Consider the following 23949-nt stretch of genomic DNA (forward strand, 5'->3'; position numbering starts at 1 on the left):
TTTGCCCAAGACAGATTCAAGCTGACAGGTTCTTTAGGATCTGAATCATTTATAAAGCAGAGGCCACATGGGTGTGCATGTACATGGGCATGTGTGAATAGAAAAAGGGGGGAAGGAAACATGGGTGGTGCTAGGCACATGTGTTACAGGCAGAGCACGGAGGAGGAGACTGGCATTGTATGTTCTGCACAAACTTTCATCCATTCTAGCAAAACCCCTGTTAGATTCCAGCTAGTCCTTCAAATCAAATCAAAATACATTTATTCTGTAACAGTGAGAAGAGCTCTGGAGAGCAAAGAGACCAAGGGGACAGAACATAGGACTGCTCCTTTCCCCCCCCTCAGCCCCACATATGGGCTTGATCTGCAGACATTAGTAAATGAATTGTGCTTTTCGTGTTGCATAAAAAGCCACTTTCTGCTTTAGAGGCACAAGACTAAGCCCGCAATTCTTTTCAGGCCATTACAGCAACTCTAAAGGATGCAAGGAAAAGTTCTTCAGGGATAAATCTCTCTTTTATCTTTTTACCAATCAATATCCTTCTCCCATGGTGACAGGAAAACCAAGCATTCTTCCTGACTCCTCAGCACTTTGGAGAACTCCTGTCATCTTTTTTTTCACTGAGGTTTGCCTTGAAAAGCAGTCAGATTCTACTCCTGCGCTGTTCCGGTTTCTATAGGCGTAAGGCAAAAGAAATGGAAAGGGGGAGAGTTGCATAGCAACCCCACTCAGGACAGATGAGCTGCCATCATTTTTTGCTTGGCAAGACCTGGTGCCTTTAAAACAGGCACAATTCTCCCAGCATTTAAAAACATTATTTCAATAAAGCAGGTTGTTGCTGCTGTATAAATGTTGTTTATAAACCAAGGCTCATGGGTGTTATGTAATCCCAGCCAAGTGTGAGTCAACACATCATGGTTAAACAAACCATGGCATAATGTGCAAATCCAAACACCCTCCTGCAAATTTCTTTCTGTTAAGTAGAAGGAATATATTATTTAGATAAGTGTTGTGAGATGCAGGTCAGTTGGGGCAGGCTAAAGCAAACAATCAGAAGGGCAGGTGCAAAACTGAACAGGAATCACTCACTATCTCTTTTCCTCAAGTCACATCCTTCTCTGGAATCTGTTTTTCCTTTTCTCCCTTCTCTCTCCCTGCCCCTCTCCAACGCTCTGTTTTTCTTTTGTTTACCTCCTTCAGCAGTTTGCCAAGTGAGGGGCCTTCTTACTAGGGATCTGAATTGCTTGCTTGAAAAGGCCTTATAAATTCCTCTGAGGAAGCATATGCTTTGGCCAAGAGCCACATGCCAACTGAGGACTGTAGGTTGCTCCCCCATTGACTAAACACATTCAGAAAAAAAGAGAGGGAAATTCAAGAACAGAAATGTCCATTTGGCCTATCAGGGTCATGGTCCCCAGGTCAGATGTGTAGAATTGAGGCAGCAGGAAGGAAACCATTTTACTACTGAATCCCATCTCCTGCAAAGTATGATAATATATGTCCAGATACTTCAGTAAAAGAAAGATTTAGAGCAGGTGTATCAAACTGCTGGCCCGCAGGCCAGATGCATCATAGTGAAACCATGCCCACCCCATTGCCGGCAATGGCAAAAAAGTCACGATATGTGACGTTGCGAGTTTGACACCCCTGATTTAGAGCCAATTAATATGATGGCTTTGCATTAAGGCTACTATCACAGGTCAGTTGAAGACCTGGATAAGTAAAAAAAAAAGTTTAATGGCAAAAAAAAGTCCACTGGATAAGAACCTGTCAAGACTCTTCAAACCAAAGCTAATCTTGGATAAACCTGGATCTGAGCTGTAATTTCATCTGCAATTTTTTTTCCATATATTTTATTGATTTTTTTAAAACATAAATTACTTAATAGTTGGTAAACAGTGTGTTTGCTGGATTTACATTTGTAAAGAAAAATCATTAACAATTGGTTTCTATAATCCACAATCCACATAGTACATTTAGTTGATTTCCCCTTTTCCCCAAAATGTCTTCTTTGCAAACCTTGAAATAATACAGTTCTTATTATTTTGATAAATAACAATTACATATATGATTTTTCCCAATATTCCTAGAAATAATGATCACATCAATATAATATTTCTTTTCTATCTAATAATTTTAGTTGCCTCAACTTATTGTTACAGTCCTTATTTAAATTTGTTTCTCCCATAAAGTTCAAAGTATTCTTGCTGGTTAAGATTTTCTCAACAGTTAATTATGTTTAAAGATTTAAATCCATTTTTCCCATATAAACCATCTCAACACTTTTACATTTCTTAAAGAATAGGTAAAAACAGTAAAGAAAAAAAGAGAGCAAGAGTAAAGAAATATAAAAAGTAAAATACTATTTAAAATATATATTCCTCCTAAGCTAATATATATTAATTCCCCAAATCTCTTATTCTTTTTAACCATGATTAAAATATATTTAATCTTTAAATATTCCATTTAATGTGCCTACTCATCTAATCCTTTAACTCTTATTCAAAACATTTTTTTCTTTTTATACATTATAATTTCCCTAAATTCAAACATATTTAATTATCTAAAACATTTTCTTCATCTAAGCCATTTCAGCAGTATTATATTACTTATATCAAGAAATAAAATAAAAAGAGGGGGAAAAACATACAGTATTATTTAAGGAATTCATTTCTCTTAGAATGACATATGTATTCAGAATCTTTTCTATTTCTTTAACCATATTCAAACAAATGTTTCTTTTTTAAATATTCTTTCTGGTAGATCCCATCATCTATTTTCTTAATTTTCATTTTGATCTTTTCCCTTTGACCAGTATCTTTCTTGATCAATGTGTTTTGCTGAATCAAAAAGTTTTTCCATGTATTCATAACTGTTGCTGTAGGTATAAGACGTAAATTGAATAAAGTGTCTTTATGTGAGGTTTTTGCCTTTCCATGTTTCTCCTTCTTTGCTTCTCTTATCACTTCCTTTCTCTCTGATGTTTTCAACATCTCTATATTCCATTTTATCCAATCTGTTTTTTTGTCCTCAGATTTTGTAGTCTTAAGGGATGAGTTGTTTTTTGCATTTCTTGTAAATTTTTCCCACTAGGATTAAATCATATTTTCTTGCTTTGTTAAGTTCCATCTTTGTGTCTCTATTTTCAATTTTATGTCCACTTATTTATTTTGGCTGCTCCTTCTCTGTTGTTGTTTCCTGGAATTTGTTTTGTTATAAAGTTAACTTAGAGATAGATTGATTTGTATTTTCAAAGTTATTTTGGATTTCTTTGTGATTTGAACTCAGTGTTATTTGAATTAATTGCAGTATACTATATATCTCCTCCTGAGAGGTATTTATGTTTTCTTGGTGTGTTCTGTCTACATGTCTCTGATCAATGAAGGCCAAAAATTGAAGTTTTCCTTCTTATCTGCAAATAGCTTTAGAGTCCCGATTAAATAGATATTTGTAATCCAAAGAGTTCAAAAAAGATTTTTTTCCCTAAAGTTTATAATGCTCTCTTTATCTGCAGCCCAGATGGTTGTCTTTTTTTTGTCACAGCTGTTCTTTGTTATTAAAGCTTTGAAGGTCACAAACACAGATTAGTTTTTCCCAGGTTTTGGCAAGTTCTCTATGGAAATCATAGCTGTCATAATCTTCATCCACCACTAGGTATCAGCATCTATTTAGTTTTCAATATGAAAAATGGTCTTTAAAATGAGAATCTTAACCATTCAACAATCTTAAAAATTGTCCAAAGTTAAATTTTAGCTTTCAAGTTTATAAATTTATTTCACTACCATATATTTTGGTCCTCCATAGAAATTTTAATTTGCCACTTCCATTAGTATAAGGATGGGCGGAAGTCCCCCTCCTTCACTTTCAGAGGTATTTTGCTTCTTGGGGATCTTTTCCAGGAAATTAAGTGTAAATAGAAAAGGGAAAATCAGATTCCTCACCCAGTTTCAAACATGCTGTTTACTGTAGTACTGCTTAGTTCTTTTGGACTCCGGTTGCAAGTAGCTTGGGCTGATCGATGAAATACAGCCTTTCTCCTGTCAGATTAGAAGGCTTTCTCCAAGATGAACAGAACGACCGCCATCATTCCAGAGTCACCGGGGCATTTCTTTGCCACCTCTCTGGGGTGGCTTGGACCCATTAGGGTCTCCAGGCAGGACAAAGGTGGGCCACGGGGGTGCGGCGGTCTGCAAGCCTGTGACCAGTCACTACCACGCAGGACCAGAAGTCCTTCATCTGCAAATTATGGCCTATTCCCTTCCTTCTATTATGAAACACTAATGTACACAGAGAGAAAGAGAATGTGTGTGGGGGTATTTGTAAAGGAAACTGAAAACAAGGGAATTAATTCATATAGAAATGCACTCTCAAACATATTATTAAGAACAAAACAATTAAAGGAATGAAGGAATGAGACAACACTAGCACTAAAGGGCATTGTAAAATTCTTGCTGAATATCTTTTTATGTTAATGATCCCTCTTCAACAGCACATTAACTGATTAATTGAACACACATTTGCAAATTCGGAAATAGTCCTAGGTCAGCATGGCCACGGAGGATAGAAATTATAAAGGTACAATACGTTGGGAAAGGCTACCAGAGAAGATCTAATGTATGCCTTCATGGAAGTAAATTAAAACTGCAAAATGAACAAACAGCACCAGGTAAATATGCCTTTGCCTTTGAAATATGCAGTATGAGAATACTGATGTTGTGTTCCCATCATTTACCACAAATGAAAGAAAGGTGGAACAGAAGCAGGCAAAATTCCTTAGAAAGAGTAGAGAGCTTTTTCCTACCTATGTTAGGATGTTTCAGAAGACGGCAGATCCGAGCCTCTCGTTCTAGCTTCTGATGATCTGTCAGGAAAGACATTCACAAATTAGCATGGGAGAGAGAGATGCTCAGCGACGAATGTGATTACCTCCCATTATTATTAACTTGGGATTTAGAACATGCAAATCCAGTTACCACTGAATATTTGAAATGGTATACTGCTCTTCACAATACAGAATCAGAAAGTGAATTGAAACACAGGATATAAAATAACAACAAGAATTAGAAGCCCCTACATAAGGGAGGGAATTAAGGGATACACTGGTAATAATATAGGATATCTCAAACTAAAAGTAGCAGCAGGAGATTGCAGCTGGAATACCATAAGTCAGCCTTTATAGCTCTTCGTTAAGTAATCCTAGAGTTGTATACTCTGAAGCAAGTCCACTGATTTCCATGGGACTGATTATTTAAAAGCTAAGCAGAGTCTGACATTATTTGAGTTGGAAGACTATCAAGAAAATCCAGGCATGCAAGCTCTGCTGGGAAGTTAAACAAGGAATCTTAGAAGATGTTTCCATGAAAATTGACTCATTCCATTTGCCCTGAGTCGCATATAAAATACCTCAGCTTGTGTTGAAATGAGATAGAAGAAACTTCACATAGCTATCATTCTCCATTGTGCTGTAACTGTACCTCAGTGCTTCAGGACAAAGTCTCACACCACAGCAGAGGTGACAAACATCAAAAGCTAAGCTGTGTATGTGTAAGAACATCACAGTCCTTTCTTTGTTGCTCTGCTTTTTAGGCGGTTTTGTTGTTGTTGTTAGCTTTTTTTAATGTCTATTCCAACAGGTATATAGAAATAAACCCTGAAGCTTAATTCTCTTTTCTTCTTTAAAAAATAGTTGCATGCCTGAAAAATGTTGTGCAAATGGATCTGAAATAGCTGAAAGTCCTCCACTAGTCCTTTAGTAACTTATCTGTTATGTGTAAGAAAAATAAAACTGCCCAAACCAATGCTTTTTATGCCAGAAACCCTGTTGGCATTTTGGGAAGCTACTAAAATCTGGCTATTTCTGAAAATCTTTGAGAATTGGTCGGAGATTGAGTTTCCATTCTACAGGAGGTTATTAATATTATGGAGAATGGTTTTCCTCACTGTAATTATCAATACTAATATTTTTTTTTTATTATTATTTTATTTTTTAAACCAACAAAACAAAACATAACGCACATACACACACAATATATACTCCTCCCCTTTTTTTAACAGCGATTTCGTAACGGTAATCTTCTATTATTTACATTTCCCCCCTTATTCTTTGTTAGAATATTTGTCCTTGTTGCCCCATTGTTTCTTATTTACATTTTTCTTCCTTCATACTATACTTCATACTAAGAATAATACATATTATTATTACTATACATTATTATACACACATTTTCCACTTTTGACCTTTCCACATTTATTCTCCTCTATTATTTCTAGTCTCCAACCAGTCATACCACTTGTTCCATATTAGATAGTACTCTGTGTCTTCCTTTTCTTTTATCTCTTTTGTTAATTTGTCCATCTCAGCATAGTCCAGGATTTTTCTTATCACTTTTTCCTCTGATGGTATATTCTCATACTATTTTTTTTATTATGATTAACATGATTTGACTGGTTTGTGGTCATTTTGTTATTGACTTTATGGTATTGTACCTTTAGACTCTTTTATCAGCATGTGCAGCGTACCATATATATTGCAGGAAATATTTATATAAGTAAGTATGTGACTGGCAGCAGTCCTTTCAAGTTTACTAGGAATACTTTTGAGCAATTTGTCATTTACTACCATCTGAGTACATGGTATTTTATGTTAAAATTGGTCTAGTCAGAGAACTTTTAATTTAGAATCTAGTAGAGGAGAATGAGCAAAATGCAGAAGGGAAGTAAAAGTGACTAAAAGCAAAATATGTTTAGTCCAAGTATTCATTACCTAGTAAGAGGCAAAATCCTTCACCATACCATGATGAAGAGGAAAGTGGCAAAGGTTTCTTTAATCCTTTTCCTTTCAAAGACTAAAATAATGGGCTATATAAAAGGCTACCTAACAGAAAATTTGTAACATTTTTTCCCTCAGTTTTATACATTAGTAGAGAGGTAGTTTAGCATAATGGTTAAGGTCCAAAGCTAGAAATTGGGAAACTGTGAGTTCTAGTCCCACCCTGTCAGTCACTCCTTCTCAGCTCTAGGAAGGAGCCAGTGGCAAACCACTTATGAAAAACCTTGTCAAGAAAACTGCAGGGACTAATCCAGGCAGTCGCCAGGAGTCAACATTGATTTAAAGACAAAAAATAACAGGATTATTATTATTATCTTTTATTCATTAGACATGAACCTCAGTCAACGGAACATTCAAATTGGCTGGCGCTGATGGTTGACATGGGTTGCTATCGGTATCCTATTATTATTATTATTATTATTATTATTATTATTATTATTATTATTATTATTATTGATCATCACACAGTCAGTCAGATGTTCAGACTGGATTTGGCATTTTTGTCTACCTATCGAGTCCTTATCAAGGACCTGGGATAGGCAGATGTGGATGTTTGATAGTATTACAGATATCGTCGCAGGATGGAAGCAGTTTTGCAACTGATCAATGGCGAATTTGTCAATGTCAGTGGTGTTCAAGTGGTGGTCCAGTTGTTTTAGGATTGCACCCAAGGTGCCTATTACTATTGGTACTACCCTTGGTTGCCTTTGCCACAGTCTTTCTATTTCTATTTGTAGGTCTTTGTATTTTGTTATCTTCTCCAGTTCTTTCTCGTCTATTCTACTGTCTCCAGGCACTGCCATGTCCACTATCCAGACTTTTTTGTCTTTCTTATCGACAATTGTTAAGTCCCGGGTGTATTATTATTATTATTATTATTATTATTATATTATTTATATTTATATTATTTATATTTATATGCCTCCCATATCACAGTTCCAGGCGAATCTGGGAGGATAAACACAATATCAGAAAAACATAAAGCCAACTTACCAGTTTACATTATTACAAGGTGGTAATAAACAGCTGTGATTTTAAATTGTATCTATTGCCTCTAGAATGGTTTGCCAAAATGGATTCAGAGTTACTGTTGTAATACAAAGCAACATAAAAATGAGCTATTGAGATTGAACCTGAGGTATCTGGCTCAGTTAGATTTCACTCATATATTAAATACGTCCATACTATTGTTTCTAGTAAGTTATGGAACAATGTAGAAGAAATAATTGTTTCTGAGGATCTTTCCTCCTGGTCTTGCTCCTAACTTTGCTACAGGGCTTTATAATTGTAGACATTTTAATTGGTGCTTTTGTAAATTAACTTGGTAACTGGAAGGTAATTGCTGAAAGCAATTACATTTTTTTCCCTAGTGGATGAAAGAATTCCCACCCACCCCCAGCCCACCCCCAGCACGCCTGCATGTTGCTCTGTATACATTCAGAGGAAAATCAGCAATAACAGTTTGAGTGTAGCCTTGGTGGCCATCAGTTAATTGTAACATGCACAGCAGTGTTTCTGTTCCTCTACAAGTGTCTTTCTCCTTTGCTGCAGGAAGCAAAGAAATGTTTTAAAAACGGTGCTGGTAAAAGAAATGAATGCATAGCTAGAATGGAAAACTTTTTCCTGGATCAATTTAAATTACCTTTTTCTTTTAAGGACGTGACCTTGTATTTTTTTTCCTACTTTCATAATGATTTTAGAAGGAATAAATTCATTCTCCTTATTAACTATAAACAAACATGGTGTGAGCAGAGAACACAACAAAAACTCGATCTAAAGGTGAGCAAAGAAATTTCTTAAAGGTGAATTCTAATTTTCTATTCAGAATAGAAGTCTCAGACATTTAACTCCTTAAGGATCCCGTTACTATCCATGCTGGTCTTTCCCTCAATAACTGAGGTTCTCCAGGCAATATCCATTTAAAATATAGAAGAATCTGAGCACAATGTAGAAGAATAAAAATCCTAGCAGTAGCACTTAAGATAAAACCAGCAGCAAATCCAAAAGGAACACAGGATGTTCACTCAAATCATGTTAGGTACAGCGTCAATTCAGCTACTGTGATTTATGGCTGTCAGCCCTTTGAGTTTATGAATTAATGGAAATTTTGAGCTGTCAGCATCATTTGTAACTTAGTAGTGTCAACACTGAGGCATCATTTTCCTCCTTCTGTTATTGACAGACAAACAAATTTTCAACTCTGAGGTCCTTGGAGTTGCATTAGCAACATCACTGTAAATTATAGGCATTTGTTTCTTTACATTGTATAATGTGATCATTTGCGCATGTGTCTTTACAATTTGTTGGCTGCTTGGTGCATTCAGTGCATTTCCTGGGAGCATAATATTCCTCCTTCAAATATATATGAACATTGCGATAGCAGACATATGTATAGCTCAGTGTTTCATGTTGTGTTGTTAGTGTTCTCTAAGCTACATTTTGAGGTTGCACAGACTGCATTACATACTATATAAGGTAATATCATCAATGCAGGAGATAGAAGTGAATGTGATTTATGATTTGGGCATGTCAGTTGACACCAGTATTATCCTGTCATTATCTGAACAAGGGTAGAAAAATAGGGTCTGTTGTGTCCTGAGCCTGCAAAAGCAGGCTCAGGATGCTGCAATGGTCCCGGGCATTCCAGAAGCTGCCCGGGACCAGACTGAGAGGCACCAGCCTTGTGCGCATGTGCAAGGCGCGAAAGCACTCCGCTTTTTGTTGCCATTGTGTCCGGGGATCTGGTCAGATAAAGAGAGGTCTGCGTGCCTTTGCTCGTTGTTGGTGTTTGGCTGTTGAAAGAATAAAGAGCTGTTAACTGCAGAACGAGTCTCCATCATTCGCCCTCAATCAAAGGACATAACAGGGTCAATGTCAGCATCTACAAATAATTAGCTATTCAAGGGTGTGAGGTCCCACAGTGTGAACTGCAATCTGAGAGTAGTGCTCCAAAAGTGAAAAGACATTGAAGAAGGGTTTATTTTTTGCTCCATGTGCCTCTGCATCAGGAGGAGCATGTCTTTATGCAGTTATTTCCCTCTCTAGTTTTCCACTGGGGAGGTTGCTTCCCATCACACTCATTACCTCCCACGGATCTCTGCAAAAAACAAGAACAATGAATCCGAAGATTTGCATCCCTAATGGGCTGCAGTGTGGCTGGGTTTACTGAGGCCAAAACAAACCGTTTACGCTGGGTTTCCTGGCTGAACACAATTTGTAGCTGATGCAGCTTTAATTATTTCAGAATTCCATCATCTCCCGCCATTGAGTTTGACAGGCAGCTCTTTCATAATTGAACACTAACACTTTTTCCTATTTCAGTCTTTCTGCATCTCTACTTATGCACCTGCCATGTAAAGCCCTAAATAATCTCTTTCACTTCTTGGCATTTACATGACTTTTAAAGACTCATCACTGCGACACTCCCCCCCCCCCCCCGCTTCCCCCTTAAACTAGACATAGAATACAACACTTAATCTTTCCCATCTCATTCTGTTCATTGAATTCCCCCCCCCCCCCCATACACAAACACTTTTCACAATTTCCCTCCATTGGTCACTGCTTTATTTCTGCAGCTGGCATCAGCAAGACAGGTTAAGCTGTAATATATGCTTGAGCATGGCTCTAGTGTGTTGAGTCAACCCAGTTAGTGCAGCATACAAACAATTTTTATGGCTTAGCATGATGTATAGTAGAAACTCAGCTTTATATATTTGCATGACACACCGAGCCATATTGAAGTGCAGATTATGGTGAAGATGCATGAATTACTATCTGGAACTAAGAGGGTTTTTCCCCACTCATGTCTAACCATGGCATGAAGATGCCCCAGCAACCTCTTTTGTGCTTCCAGGCCCTCCTAACATTGGCTTCATTTCGTCCCAACCATGCCAGAAGCAGTTTAAAATCATCCTTAGCTGTTCTAATGATAGCATTGAAGCAGGCAGTAAGTCTTGGTAGTTTTGGCCTGGATGCAATGTGACTCATTTCAGAGACCTTTTCAAAGATCCTGCAGCCAGGGGACTTCTAATGGGAAGAATCCGTGCGGCAGGTATTGACCGATTAGGCTAGTGCAGGCACATCTTGTCCTTTCTAATCCAATTCTAAAGGATTCTATTCTAATTCTAATTACCTAATATTTAAAAATCTAATTGAGGCCATTGTCTTCTATGGGCATTTTGCTAATCAGGTCCTTCACCCATCTGTTGCTTCATGTTATAACTTCCCCTCTCCCCAATATGTCAGATATTGTTCTGGACAGCTTCTGAAATGGAGCCAATTATCAAGGCATTAGACTGGAATAGCATCAAATCCATGTAAAGGGAGCTCAACTATCTGCTGATACCAACTGACAGTCAGGCTCCTTTTGAATGAACCAATGCAAAGCAATTGTGTGACACCAGAGCAAGTTTTGCCAAAGTATTAAACCTACTAGTCCATGTCTTCCCAATCTCAGCTCTCCTTAAAGGAAGTGATTGGTAGATGTTTATATTTGATGGGAGGTATAAATTAGTATGCAAATAGCTTTGAAGAAGGAATCAACAGCCATTATGAAAATGTGACCTTATCCCAGAAAAACAAGAGAAGGGGTGACTTTTTTCAGTATAAGAAGAAGGAAAAGAGACTCTCTGTCAGGCTTTATATATCCTAAGAATTAATCAGACTTCCAGTCATTCTTGTGATGTCTATTTCCTGGCACGGACTGTCTTGAAGGGCTGAGGAAAATCTATCAATTCCTTGGCGTGGCCTAGAAATATGGACAACACAGTGTGCCAACATATTATCGGTGCCTGGATAAGGACAACCAATGGAGGCAGCACATTTTATGTTAGTTTTCAGCCATCTAAAAGCCTAGGGAATAGCATTTTAGTCCATTCAAGAGGAGGACACCTAGGATAAGATGGTCAGGAGAGACTGCACTTGATGTTTTGGGGAAGACTTAAGGGCTGTCAAAGGCAATATGATAGTGCCAAACGGTGGACATGGAACTGTCTCCTTCTCCCTCTTGCAGAGATGGACCTTTCATTTTACTAGCTGACATGAACCATTAGCATTTCTGCTTCAGCATGATAGGAAAACCCATCACTAGTTTCTTATCACAGAAGGCTCCAGGAATTGCAAAAGGGTGGAAGGTTGAAATTTGATGCAGCATGCGATCTCAAGGGAGCGAGGCTCAAGTTTGCATACCTCAGCCTGGATATTGTTCCCATGATGAAATTCTTCTGCCATTAACATATGGATGAGGAAAGCAGCAACAAACCAGAATTTAATTTTCTCCCCAAATTTCTGGGAATAATACTTGGAGGGGTTTTTTTTGTTGTTATTTTACCTGTTTAGGAGATATTCACAGAATTCAAAACAGTGGGAACAAATTGAACTAATACACCTATTCAGGAACAGGCTGTAATTGTGAAAGTAATCCTGTACAATTTGTATCATTTGGAAGTAAGCCTCACAGAGTTAAACAGAGCTTTCTGTAAACAGGTCTTGTCTATCAGAACTTTGACAACAGGTTTTTAACCGTACAAGGATATAACTCCAATTTATTAGGTGCATATGATTTTGCTGTATGTATAAAAGGATAAAAGCAACTGAATTTTATTTTACTTTTTATATATAGTCATGAGTACTATGTGCTCAAAATGCAGCACCTCGTATAATTTCAAATGTGCAGTCACTGTTGGTCTGAAGTGTTAACAAGTTATTCATAAATAATAGCTGTATTTCATCCTGTGTTGTTTCAATTCTTTTCTGTTATAACACAGCAAATTTAGTCTTGTCCTCTAGAAGAACTTGAATAGGTACAATCATAGGCATCTGTTCCTAACCACAAGGACACTCAAATAGCAAAATATGCATGGTGATGCCCCATTGCAAACTCTGACTTCTGTACTTCCAGGTTAATGTTGCACAGGCTTTTACCACATCTAACAATCTTTACCACATCTATGATTCTTATTTGGAAATCATATTTTCCTGTATCATGCAGCGGTAGAATAGATGCCTATGAGTAGTGCTTTTTTAAAAAAAAATTATGGTATGAAAACAATCATGTTTCTAAAATGTGCAAGCTAGTTGTATCTGCTGCCACTGAAGAAGCAGCTTGTTGTACTGCTCATTATGTACTCCAGCACAAGGAGCAATTCTCTCACCTCATGGAGGAACAAATGTTCTTCTCTCATCTGACAAACATTTGGGAGAATGAGTAAGGAACATTGAAGAAGGCTTTTGTATTGTGACACTTGAGGCAGCTGTGAACATTCTTGTAATTATGCCAGAATCATTGTCTCAGGCAAACTTAGCACAACCCAATCTAGACACAACCATTCACAAAACTTTACTCATGGAATTGGCAACTCTTAATCTTGCTGGCCAGGGGAAATATTGCTGGTTTTAGTCACTGCACCCCTCCTTCTTCTCCTGCTTGGAATCCATGACTTCTTGAGCTTCATTGCATCCATGTCCCTTCTGCATCAGCTAGATAGGTTATGGACACTAAAGCCAATTGATACTTGGGATCACTGTGCCAAGCCTGATGCCAAACTTTGGCATCCTGTTTTATGACCGGAATCAGCCATAGATCATTTGCAAGTTGGGAAGCCAGGGAAAATCAAAGCCAAATTGGAAGCTGGGAAAAAAAATGAACATCATATCACAGGACTGAACACTGCAATTCCAGCACAACATTAAAGTTACAATGAGCAGGTCCAGCCAATCAAGAAATGATTTTGGTTGAAGTTACATAGCAACACTGAGAACCTATAATAATTAGGTTTAAATGCTGATATAGTAGAGTCATCTTGCTAAAGCCCAGATAGTGTCTTCAGACAATGGAACAGTTCCAATTCATATAAACCTTCTATTTCAGACTTCTTGCTTCTTCATTCATTGATGGAAGGTGACAAGGAGAGTCAGGCAAATCAATTTCATCGCTTGTCTTTTCTTTAGAAACATTTTTGGGCCTAGCCTTGTCCCCCTCTGCCAGCTGTGAATCTGCTAGTGCCAGACCACCCAATTCTCATCTGACGATTCCCAAATGACACTTTGCAGTTGTATTGTAGTGGAGCACCTTGTAGTTTCAGCCCTTTTAACACCACTGTCTCATTTCCCTGATCAACCAGTTGACCAGTGCAGGAGATCAGAAGTGACCAAATATTGCCTGGCCAAAGTAAAGAGCTTTGACTAACAATTAGCCTAGGATACTTTAGGGATAGAATAACTTTGCCCCTGAATTGAATGGTCTTCTTCATTGCACAATATGCTGGGTATAAAAATGTCCCAATTATGCATGTTATTTGAACATAACTGCATTGCAACTATCTTTGGTTAAACAAGGTCCAGCTTTTTATTAAGTGCATTTAAGAAACAAAGTACTGGACAACAGAAATAGATTCTCCATGCTCATACTATAGCTAAAACACTGATATTGCAGAATTGGAAAGATAAATGTATGCCTCATTTTACTCAATGGATTGAGGACCTACTTATGAGCAGATTGCTTATAGATGTAGACTTTGTATGGACAAGTATAATTAAATATGGAACCCGTTTGTACAAAAGACAAAAGAGCCGAGGTGGCGCAGCAGTTAGAGTGCAGTACTGCAGGCCACTTTAGCTGACTGTGTTCAGCAGGTCAGCGGTTCAAATCTCACTGGCTCAAGGTTGACTCAGCCTTCCATCCTTCCGGGGTAGGTAAAATGAGGACCCAGATTGTTGGGGGCAATGTAAATATATATATATATATATACATTGCTTAGTGGTGTACACCGCTTAGAGAGTGCTTGCACTTAAAGCGGTATATAAGTCTCATAAATAAATAAATAAATAAATAAATAAATAATAGGTTAAAAAAGCATGATTGCTTTATAGATTTATTAGAAATAAATATATATGTGCATAATATTTGCATTAGGTAAGTATCCTGAATATAAAACTGAAACTGTTTGTTGTTATAACAATATATTGATACTTTGTTTCTTTTTTCTGTTGTCCCAAAGATGCTTTTTCAAGAAGCAACTGGACTACTTGACTTTTCTTTGAGGACGTTCAGCAGTTCCAAGAAGGCTTCACACCCATTTGCACTACTCGGGTGACCAAAGTGTTGTCCAAAGATTACAAGGTAAGTATGTGAAATTATCTGAACTAGATGACTTCTAATTTTTTCAGTTATATTTATTCAAAGTTCTTTTCAATTGTATTTCCATTCCAGCTTTGGCAGCACTGAATATCACAGTTATAGTGGTCATTACTCTTATTAGTGGCCCATTCATACTGATGGGATTCCAGAAGTTTGATCTAGCATCCCCATGTTCATTTCCTAGCTCCTTTATGATGCTGCCTTGGTTACTTAGTGCTTGTACTACCATCCCCTTGCAGCCTTGGCTTGGAGTGGAGCTTACTTGTTATCAATCATTCTCCCTTTGCTTTACCCTATGTTCCCTCTGCACATGTTATCTGTCAGTAAGGAAGAAAAGCACTATGCATCCCTTCAGAAATAGCCAGACTGACACAGAACAGGTGCAGAGGGAGGATTGTGCTGAGCAGAGGAACTGAGAATACTCCTTCCTGCCTCACCCAGCATCCTACCACTTGTTACTTGGGCAGCTTGACAGGTGGCTAAACCTGCCATTCTAAACTCCCGCCCATAGACATTCAACCACACCTCATTCCACGTTAGGGAGAACGATCAGTTTTAGAGTAGTTTTCAGAGGTTTTTAAGTACAAAATACTTCAAGCGCCCATTTAATCTCTCCTCAGAAAATCTTAAAAATGAAAAAGAAAGTCTAAAAACATTGGCCAAATTCACTGCGAAGTTCTCAGAAAATCACACATTGGGTGCAGGGAGCCGCCCACATCTGTCATAGAACGTTATGAGCCATTTATGTGGCAGGCGAGAGCAAGAGGCATTCTGAGGTATTTAGGATGCTGCCATTTTATCATTTGAATTAAAATGAAACAGAATGGTCATTTTATAACGTTAGTGCAGAGTAATTAAGGAGTGGAAATGACCCCTAAGAGAATTAATAATAGGTTATTTAGACCAGGGGCCCCCAATCCCCCCGATCTGTGGACCGGCACCAGGCTGCAGCGTACCAGAAACTAGGCCACACAAACAAGCAAAGCCCCATCCGCGGGATATAGGCGGCATGCAAAACCACACCCCCTCTAGTCTGCAGAAAAATCTCTCTCCATGGAACCTGACCCTGGTGCCCAAAAGATTGGGGGATGCTGACTTAGACTAATAACTATAGAAAGCTACTGCTATGATAGCTGAACAAACATCTCTTTCAAATGATTAATTTTCACTGACTTCCACTGTCCATAAGACAGTGAAACCCCCATTGGTAGTTTTAATCTTGGAATCATGCAACCTGGTGTATAAACCATCTGCTCTACTAGGCAAAAACACTAATTCTAGAAGCCAAGGTTCTATTCAAGTTAGTTAACATGTACAATTTTGAGCAATTTTTAAATTTAATTTGACTTAAATTCTCTCTCTGGGGCAGTGTTTCCCAACCTTGGCAGCTTTAAGATGGTTGGACTTCAACTTCCAGAATTCCCCAGCCAGCCCTGCAACACCGCTGTAGGATTTTAGCTTTCTCTTCCCCCTTTTTCTTTGGCTAAATAGACTTTTGTTCTTTATAGTGACATTTGACTGCCTTGTTTTAAAATTCCTGGCTGAGATCTTCATTATTTATTCTATTGTTACACTATTCTCTCTTTTCTGAAGGACAGTCTCTAAACCTGGAATATTTAACCTTCAGGAGATTCAAGCATGTGCATCCCTCCTCTCTTTATTTTCCTAAAAGGAAGGGATGCTTATAAATTCCCCCAAACAACTGCAGAGTATAGAGGGTTAGATGAGGACTGACCTGTGCTATCAGTCTGTCAGAAATTCTTGCAGAGAAGGATATCTGCAGAAAGAAAGAAACCTTCCTGTCTCAGATTGGTCTCAGCTTCAACTTGCCTGGGAATTCAAGGACAAAAAGCTAGCTTGGTAATGTATCATACTTCGTCTTTTCTTTAGAAGCAAACTCATTTCCGGGTCCTTGAGAAGGTGAAGCAGCAATAACTATAGTCTGAAGCGAAATGTATTTACAGAATCCTAAAGAAGGTCTTTTTTTTCCCACAAGGAGTCAAAGGTTATCCATCAGTTACTTCTGAAATCCTCCTGCATTTCCCCAGCAAGTGCTTTTCCACAGAATGCCGATTTCTAGACAAGGTTTGGGTTGTGTAATAGCCTTGCTTCAGACATAGAAATCTTGTGGGATGTCTCTCATTTATAATGCTTCCATGTTTCCCTCCTTCTTCCTGCATACAGAAGGAAAGAACCTTAGGATTTATAGCGTTAGAAAGTGCCCATCTGGAAGCATTTAGAGTGCTACCAAAAGAAAATTTTTGACTTAGGCTGCAATAGCAATGTGCAATCTGCCAATGAAGTGTCACTGCTTTGAAAAATTGCGGTAGGGTATGAAAGACTTTTCAGAGTCTATATTTTATGCTGGTTGATTGTGTTGCCTCCCTTGTATGCAAACAGATCAGAAGAAAAAGTTAAGTATTAGATAAGTAATTAATATTGCACACTTTTATAAACATCTGATTAGCAAGTGGTGATCCCTTCTTAGTTTAGGATCTTTCAGATGTATGAAGACTGCAATTCCCAGCAGTCCCAGCCAGTGTGGCCAATGGCCAATCTAACTGGGAATTTAAAAGGTGGACTCCTCATGGATCTGGTGGTTGCCAGGCTCAGAAAGTCTGCCCTACCTCCACCCATCCACCTTATCTATCAACCACAACATTACAGTTGAACCCCAAGGTCTCCTTTTATATTCCATACCATCCCTTCTTTAGGTTTCCATAGTTTCCTCTGATCAGGACTGCAGAAAACGTACGTTACCAATAGTAAAACCATGATGTAAATTCTAAAATTGGCATAACTATATTAAAAAGATGCATCGCCGCCAAAACAGGAACAAAATGGAAAAACAAACTACACAAATTAAAACATATATTGTAGCTTTGGCATGGGACATTGTTAGCTTGTCCACTGAGAAAAACATAAAGGATGTTTCTATCCTGAAGCAGGAAAACAATGGACAGTCTCTCTCTCTCTCTGTCTCTCTCTGTCTCTCTCTCTCTCTCTCTCTCTCTCTCTCTCTCTCTCGCTCGCTCGCTCGCTCGCTCTCTTTCACACACACAAATAAACACACACATTTCTCCAGTTGCCTGCCCATTTTGCATAATCAGCCAGAGATCCTGTGATTCTTAAACACACATTTATAGTGTAAGATCCTTGACCGCTGAAAAGACATTTCTAGTTCCAATCTACCTGTTCTTTTGTGTAGGTTTCAAAACATCAGAACTAGATGCTGCTTCCCATCTCCTCTCCTAAGGACTGAAATAGTAATAATGGTTTTCTCCTTCACTAAATAGCATTTCTCCTTTTCTTTGGGGCCATTGAAAGCTGTCATTGTGAAATAAGATGGCAGGAGGAGAAGCTTTCCCTATATTTAGATCGTGTTAAGGGGGGGGGGGAAGCACCCTTTAAATGTTAAGAGGATATAGAAAAAAAGAGTATATAGAAAAGGAACAATGACAATTTGAGTTTCAAAAGGCACTTATGTGTATTCAGTACTGTAGATCTTCTTTAGGATTATGTATATATGTTTGTATTTATGTGTTTGTTTGTTTGTTTGTTTGTTTATAAAAGAGAGTCAGGGAAATACTGCATGTTCCATGTGACACTGTTACAGGGTCATCTACTTTCTCCACTGTGGAAGGCACTTCCAGTGGCCCAATTGGGAAAAGATACATCTATTTTCAGAGAAGGAGATATTGGGAGAAATGTCTGCAGAATATTAGGAAATGAAAGCTGGGGTGTATCATTATGAAAAAGGGAACATAGAATTAGCAAGGCTGTTCATCCTATGTCCCCTAGCAACTACCTAGTGAAGTTATTTCTCCTATCCTGGAGAGGCATAGCTGTGAAGAAAATAATCCTCAGTAAAACAAAATCCCTATTTCTCTGCATTCACACCTTACCAATGTGACTCTAATATGGTTTACAAAGTTGTGTGAACCCAGCTATTGGAACCTGTAAATCATGATGTATAGTGCGTTCAGTAAACCATACAATAGTTAAAAACCATGGTTTATCCTGCTGGTATAGAAGAGGGTGTGGCTGTTTTCACATTCCATGTGCATTTCTGACTCTAGACATAAATCAAATTCCTGTTTTGGAAATGATTCCATTTTGAGTTTACTGTCTTGAGATTCTAAACTAATAGTAGAAAATATATGTAGCTCAGGGCTGAACTGTGAAGTCGGTGCACTCTGAGCATGGTTGTTTTCCTGCAGACATTTTGTTACCCAGCTAGGTAACACCTTCAGTGCTAGAAGGGAGTGGGGTTTGCTCTCTGTTTATATACAGTAGTTGGTGGGAATGTTGTTTTCTCCTTTGTGGTTCATCGATTAGGCTGTTGTTTACTGCTTGATTGTTTGTCTGAGTGGGCACTGTATTTATACTATATATAAACAGGGAGCAAACCCCACTTTCTTCCAGTACTAAGATATTACATAGTTGGGTAATGACATATCTCCAGGTAAACTATCAAGCTTAGGAACACCAAGGACTCCTCAATTCTAAAATATATTAGGTTGTTATTGTTGTTGTTATCTTTTAGCACTTTCCAAGCACGTCCTTTCATAAAACATAAGAATGATAAAATAGCTTGCTTGTTTTACTTCTGAGGGCCCATGAAATGTGTGGCAAATTGAAACCCTCTTTTGGTGACCTCCTGCCTATACTGTATTGTCCTGCTGAAGTAAACAAGCCATGCATTACTATTGACAAGTGACATGCTTGCATCCTCTTGCACTCTTATCTGGATACTCTCCCAGCATTTCTCTAATTCTATGTTCTAGTATAGTGTTCAGAAATATCTAGGCAATAAAAAAGTAAGCATTAACAGCTTGAGCAAAAGGTCTGATTCATACATTGATTTTGTAGCATAATTGCTACTGTGAAATTGTTCTCAGATACCTGGCCCACACACTGCATCCATAATGTAGGATGTTTTGATCGTATTGGTAGCACAGATCACTCAAGTATTTTCTATACCAATATTAAAGGATGGAGGGAGGGAATATGAAAGTAAAAAATATCCCTATTATGCCTGCTGAACATGGCCAAAAGTTGCAGAGGGGCATGGCATACGGCAAAGTCACCACATTGTCCAGGTTCTATATTAAATGGTTCCCCTTCCTTTTCTTTTTTTTTTTTTTTTTTTTTTTTTTTTTTTTTTTGTATATTTCCTCCTTTCCTTGTATCAGTTCTGTCTCTAATATTATTGGGGCCACTCACTTGCATTAGCTACATTTTAACCACTGACATTTGCCATCAGTGACACCACCTCTTTAGAGATGAAATTGATCTTGCATGAAAGGAAAATCAAAAAATACATACAGTATCTGTAGGTATGATAATTATTTCCATACTTGCCTGCATGAAAAAGCCTAGGTTGCCAAACTAGTTAACATTCTAGCCTCTGATGACACCAGAACTGTGCAAAGTGAATAATTGTGAAATTTATTAAAAACATACATATATTACATTTTCCACATGCCTGCTGCCACAGGACTATCTTAAATTGTCTTCAGAAATATGGCTCAAACTGCAATTTATTATGATACCTTAATTTTGTTATTTTGACAATCGAATGTTCTACTATAGTTTCTCCACATTTTCTCTATCTATATATGAAGGCACAAACAAAAATACTTATTGTCCTCTGAAAACATAAAAGGTTCATTTTTTCATCTGGCTAGAGTAGAACCTCTAATAACCAGGAAGTAGTGAGGAAGGAAGGAAGGAAGGAAGGAAGGAAGGAAGGAAGGAAGGAAGGAAGGAAGGAAGGAAGGAAGGAAGTTAATTAAAAAGATCTGTGCATTTAAAATTCCCAGGGCAAATGTGACAGGAAATAGATAATAGGATTTATAGAGTAACACACAGCAGGTCTCGCAGAATGTGTACTTTTCTGGGTGTGGGAGGTGTGAAGGGGAGAGGTAATTCCTCTTTATCTAAGCAGAAAGAGGTGCCATGGTGAAGCTTGACAGGGCAGCAAGGAGCGTTCTGCCTAGGAATACATAAGCCAGTAGATTTCCAGCTAATGTTCATGTCATTTGAAAGAAAGCCCTCAGCATTTGATGGCAATGAACAATGAAACCATGCAGAGGAGTTTAGTTCTTGAACTACCCAACTAATTTAAACATTTCTCTCTTTTTACAAAATGCTCCTTTGAAGGAAGCCAAATCTGCCCTTCCTTTCCTCATGACCTGTTTTTGACATATTACTTAAATAACACAAGTGCACACACACACACACCACCACTACCACCACCACCACCACCACCGCCAGAAACACCCTATATAAATATCTACCAGCCCATTTCTGCTATGGGAGTAACTTATCTATGGAGATGCCAACTGAAAATTGAGGAATCAGTCACCTGCCCATAAATACTTGGCATGGCAATTGCCAGTTATAAAGGATTATGCTGTTACTGAAATCTCATTCTGACTATTGTGTCTGCATTAAAGACCTGTGATTGGTTTGACATAGATTAATAGATACAAAATCAAGATTTTTTGCTGCCCTTGGGGTATATTTGGATGTATTCTAATATCTAATATAATGTATTCTAATATCCACTGCACCCACAGAAAGAAAATTTGGGAGAAGAGTAATTTACTGCCCATTACCAATAAACAAGGCATTTTTAAAAGTGCATTCTATCAACTGGTTTGGGGTCCTGGTTGGGGCATTGCATTCTGAAAATGGTTAGACTAGTACAATATCTCACCTCCTTCCCATCCATGCATTAGTATTATTTTATCCATGTTAATATTAATTTTAATGTTTCAGCTTTTAATGTTTAATGTATTAATATTTTCATTTTATAATTGTTTTATTTTGTTATAAAATATTTTTTATTGGCTAAGTGTGATTGGACACACAAGGATTGCAGTGCATAAGCTCTCTGTATATGCAAACAACAAAGTGATAAGTGATAAGTTATAAGTCTTAGTTTATAAATCCTAAAATACAATCATAAATCATAAGATACAAACAACAAGTGATAATCATAAGACACTAATACGAGGGCTATTTGGAAATAAACCTCCGTTTGGTTGTCAATGATAGACAATCGCAGATACAGAACTTTTATTATACACATTAGAAAACTACAACATTACATTACTTTTCAACATAATAGCCATTCAAATTGAGCCACCTGTGATAACATCTTACAAGGTTTGAAATTCCTTCTGCAAAAAAATCTCCCACCTGGGAATGAAGCCACCCTGTAACAGCATCATGAAGCACATTGTCATCATCAAAGCGGTGGTACCCAATGAGCACAGAACTTGCAGTATCCCAAATTTTCTATTACTACCTTGTACAAAACAGTCTAAGAAATTTGGGGAAAGGGTAAAGAAAATGCAGATATCAAGAACCGACAGACTTCATGGACCTTTTTTTCAATTTCCTGCATGAACTCATTGCTGACTACAGATTGGCGCCCACTTCTTGCCTCATTGTGCATGTCAGTTCGTCCATCTTTAAACATGCGGCACCATTTATATATAGGATTAGGAATAGGGTGGGGTCGGGGTTAGGGTTGGGGTTAGGGTTAGGATTTTTTAAATGACATTCTTAATATTTAGCAAACAGCATGTTGTCTGGATTCATGTATTTAAAAAACAATGAGTAATTATCATAAACAATATGTTAATTAATCGCTCAATATTCTTCTTACTAGTATATATTCAATGTTACATACCACATTCCTTTCTCTCTAACTCGTTTTTTCTAGCCATTGTGACACCCTTGATGTATGACACCTTCACTCATCCTGTTTGGTCCGTAAACATTACACAGTTCGCGATGAATCACAGCTGCCGAAAGTTTTTTTGCACACAGGAATCGTTATTACTGCATGCACTTCACATTTGGAGGGATTTTCTATGGCAGGGTTCATTTTCAATCGATCTAGCAGATGAGTCAACTGCAACACAACCTTCTCGTTCCACTCCTCATTGCCTACTGAACTACTGCGCACGGCACCATAGGACGGGCATCGCTATCCCCATCTATTTCTCGCACGTGCTCAAACAGAGGTTTATTTCCAAATTGCCCTCGTGGAAGGTAGTAGGAAAGATGAGAAAATGGGAAAGATGAGACAGATGAGAAAATGAGAAGGATGGTAGCAATACAGTCCTACTACATGGGTAAATATCATTAAACATAAGACAGTGCTGTGGGAATTATGTATTTAACAGAGTGATGCCATGGGGGGGAACCATCTTTGTATATAATTGTTTTGGCATGCAATGCCCTTTAGTGGCATCCTGAAAGGAGGGGTTGAAAGTTTATGTCCAGGATGTGCATTTTCTCATCCCTCTTTCTGGCTTGTGCAGTATACGGGTCCTCAAATGGAAGGCATTATTTATCTATTCGTCTATGTATCTATTTATCTATCTATTTGTTTGTTTATTATAGTATTGTAAGCCATCCAGAGTCACCTAGTAGAGAGATGGGCAGCATACAAATTTGATAAAATAAATAAATCATGTACTGCACTCCCTTCTCACTAGGCCACTGCATTGTGTAGTAGAACAGCAGTAAGAATTTCCCTCCAACCTTCTATAACTATCTCCAGGTCTCTACAATTTCCACTTCTATAAATAATAGAATGCAGCTTTATAGCTGCCATTTCCTGCTATGACTGAACCGTTCTTAAGCTTCAGTCCTGCACAGGATTCATCTCTAGGTGTTTCTTGAGAATGATTCTAGATAGAATCTTGGGCCATTCTTAAACACTTATCTAGGACGATATAGTTATGTGAAGGTCAGCAAAGGGGGAGGGGAGAACTAAAAGATTAAAAAGTAACCAGAATAAGTGGAAGCATTAAGAAGAACAAAGAAATAACATAAGTCAATCAGGTCTTTTCTAAAGCTGTAGCATCCTTCATGTGTTCCCTTCCTTGAATGCTGCCAGCTTGTACAAACACGGAGCAGCCAAGCATTCAACCCAGAGTGTGCAACTTGTAAAGGAATT

At 37.9% G+C, this 23949-nt stretch overlaps 1 protein-coding gene across 6 annotated transcripts in view; it reads right to left on the reverse strand.

The window, feature by feature from the left end:
- The window catches only part of CAMK2A (calcium/calmodulin dependent protein kinase II alpha), a 169067-nt gene that overhangs the window by 89538 nt on the left and 55580 nt on the right, over nucleotides 1-23949 (reverse strand). For all 6 annotated transcript variants that reach the window (XR_005556408.1, XM_039340881.1, XM_039340879.1 and 3 more), the window contains exon 3: nucleotides 4802-4861. Coding sequence is in view for 5 of the 6 variants with exons in the window: in XM_039340881.1 (XP_039196815.1) it covers nucleotides 4802-4861 (60 nt within the window). In the remaining variant the exon portion in view is untranslated. The remainder of the gene's footprint in view (nucleotides 1-4801; nucleotides 4862-23949) is intronic.

Source organism: Crotalus tigris, unplaced genomic scaffold, assembly GCF_016545835.1.
Source record: "Crotalus tigris isolate CLP2741 ecotype Arizona unplaced genomic scaffold, ASM1654583v1 scf7180000017754.2947050, whole genome shotgun sequence".
NCBI classification, from domain to species: domain Eukaryota; kingdom Metazoa; phylum Chordata; class Lepidosauria; order Squamata; family Viperidae; genus Crotalus; species Crotalus tigris.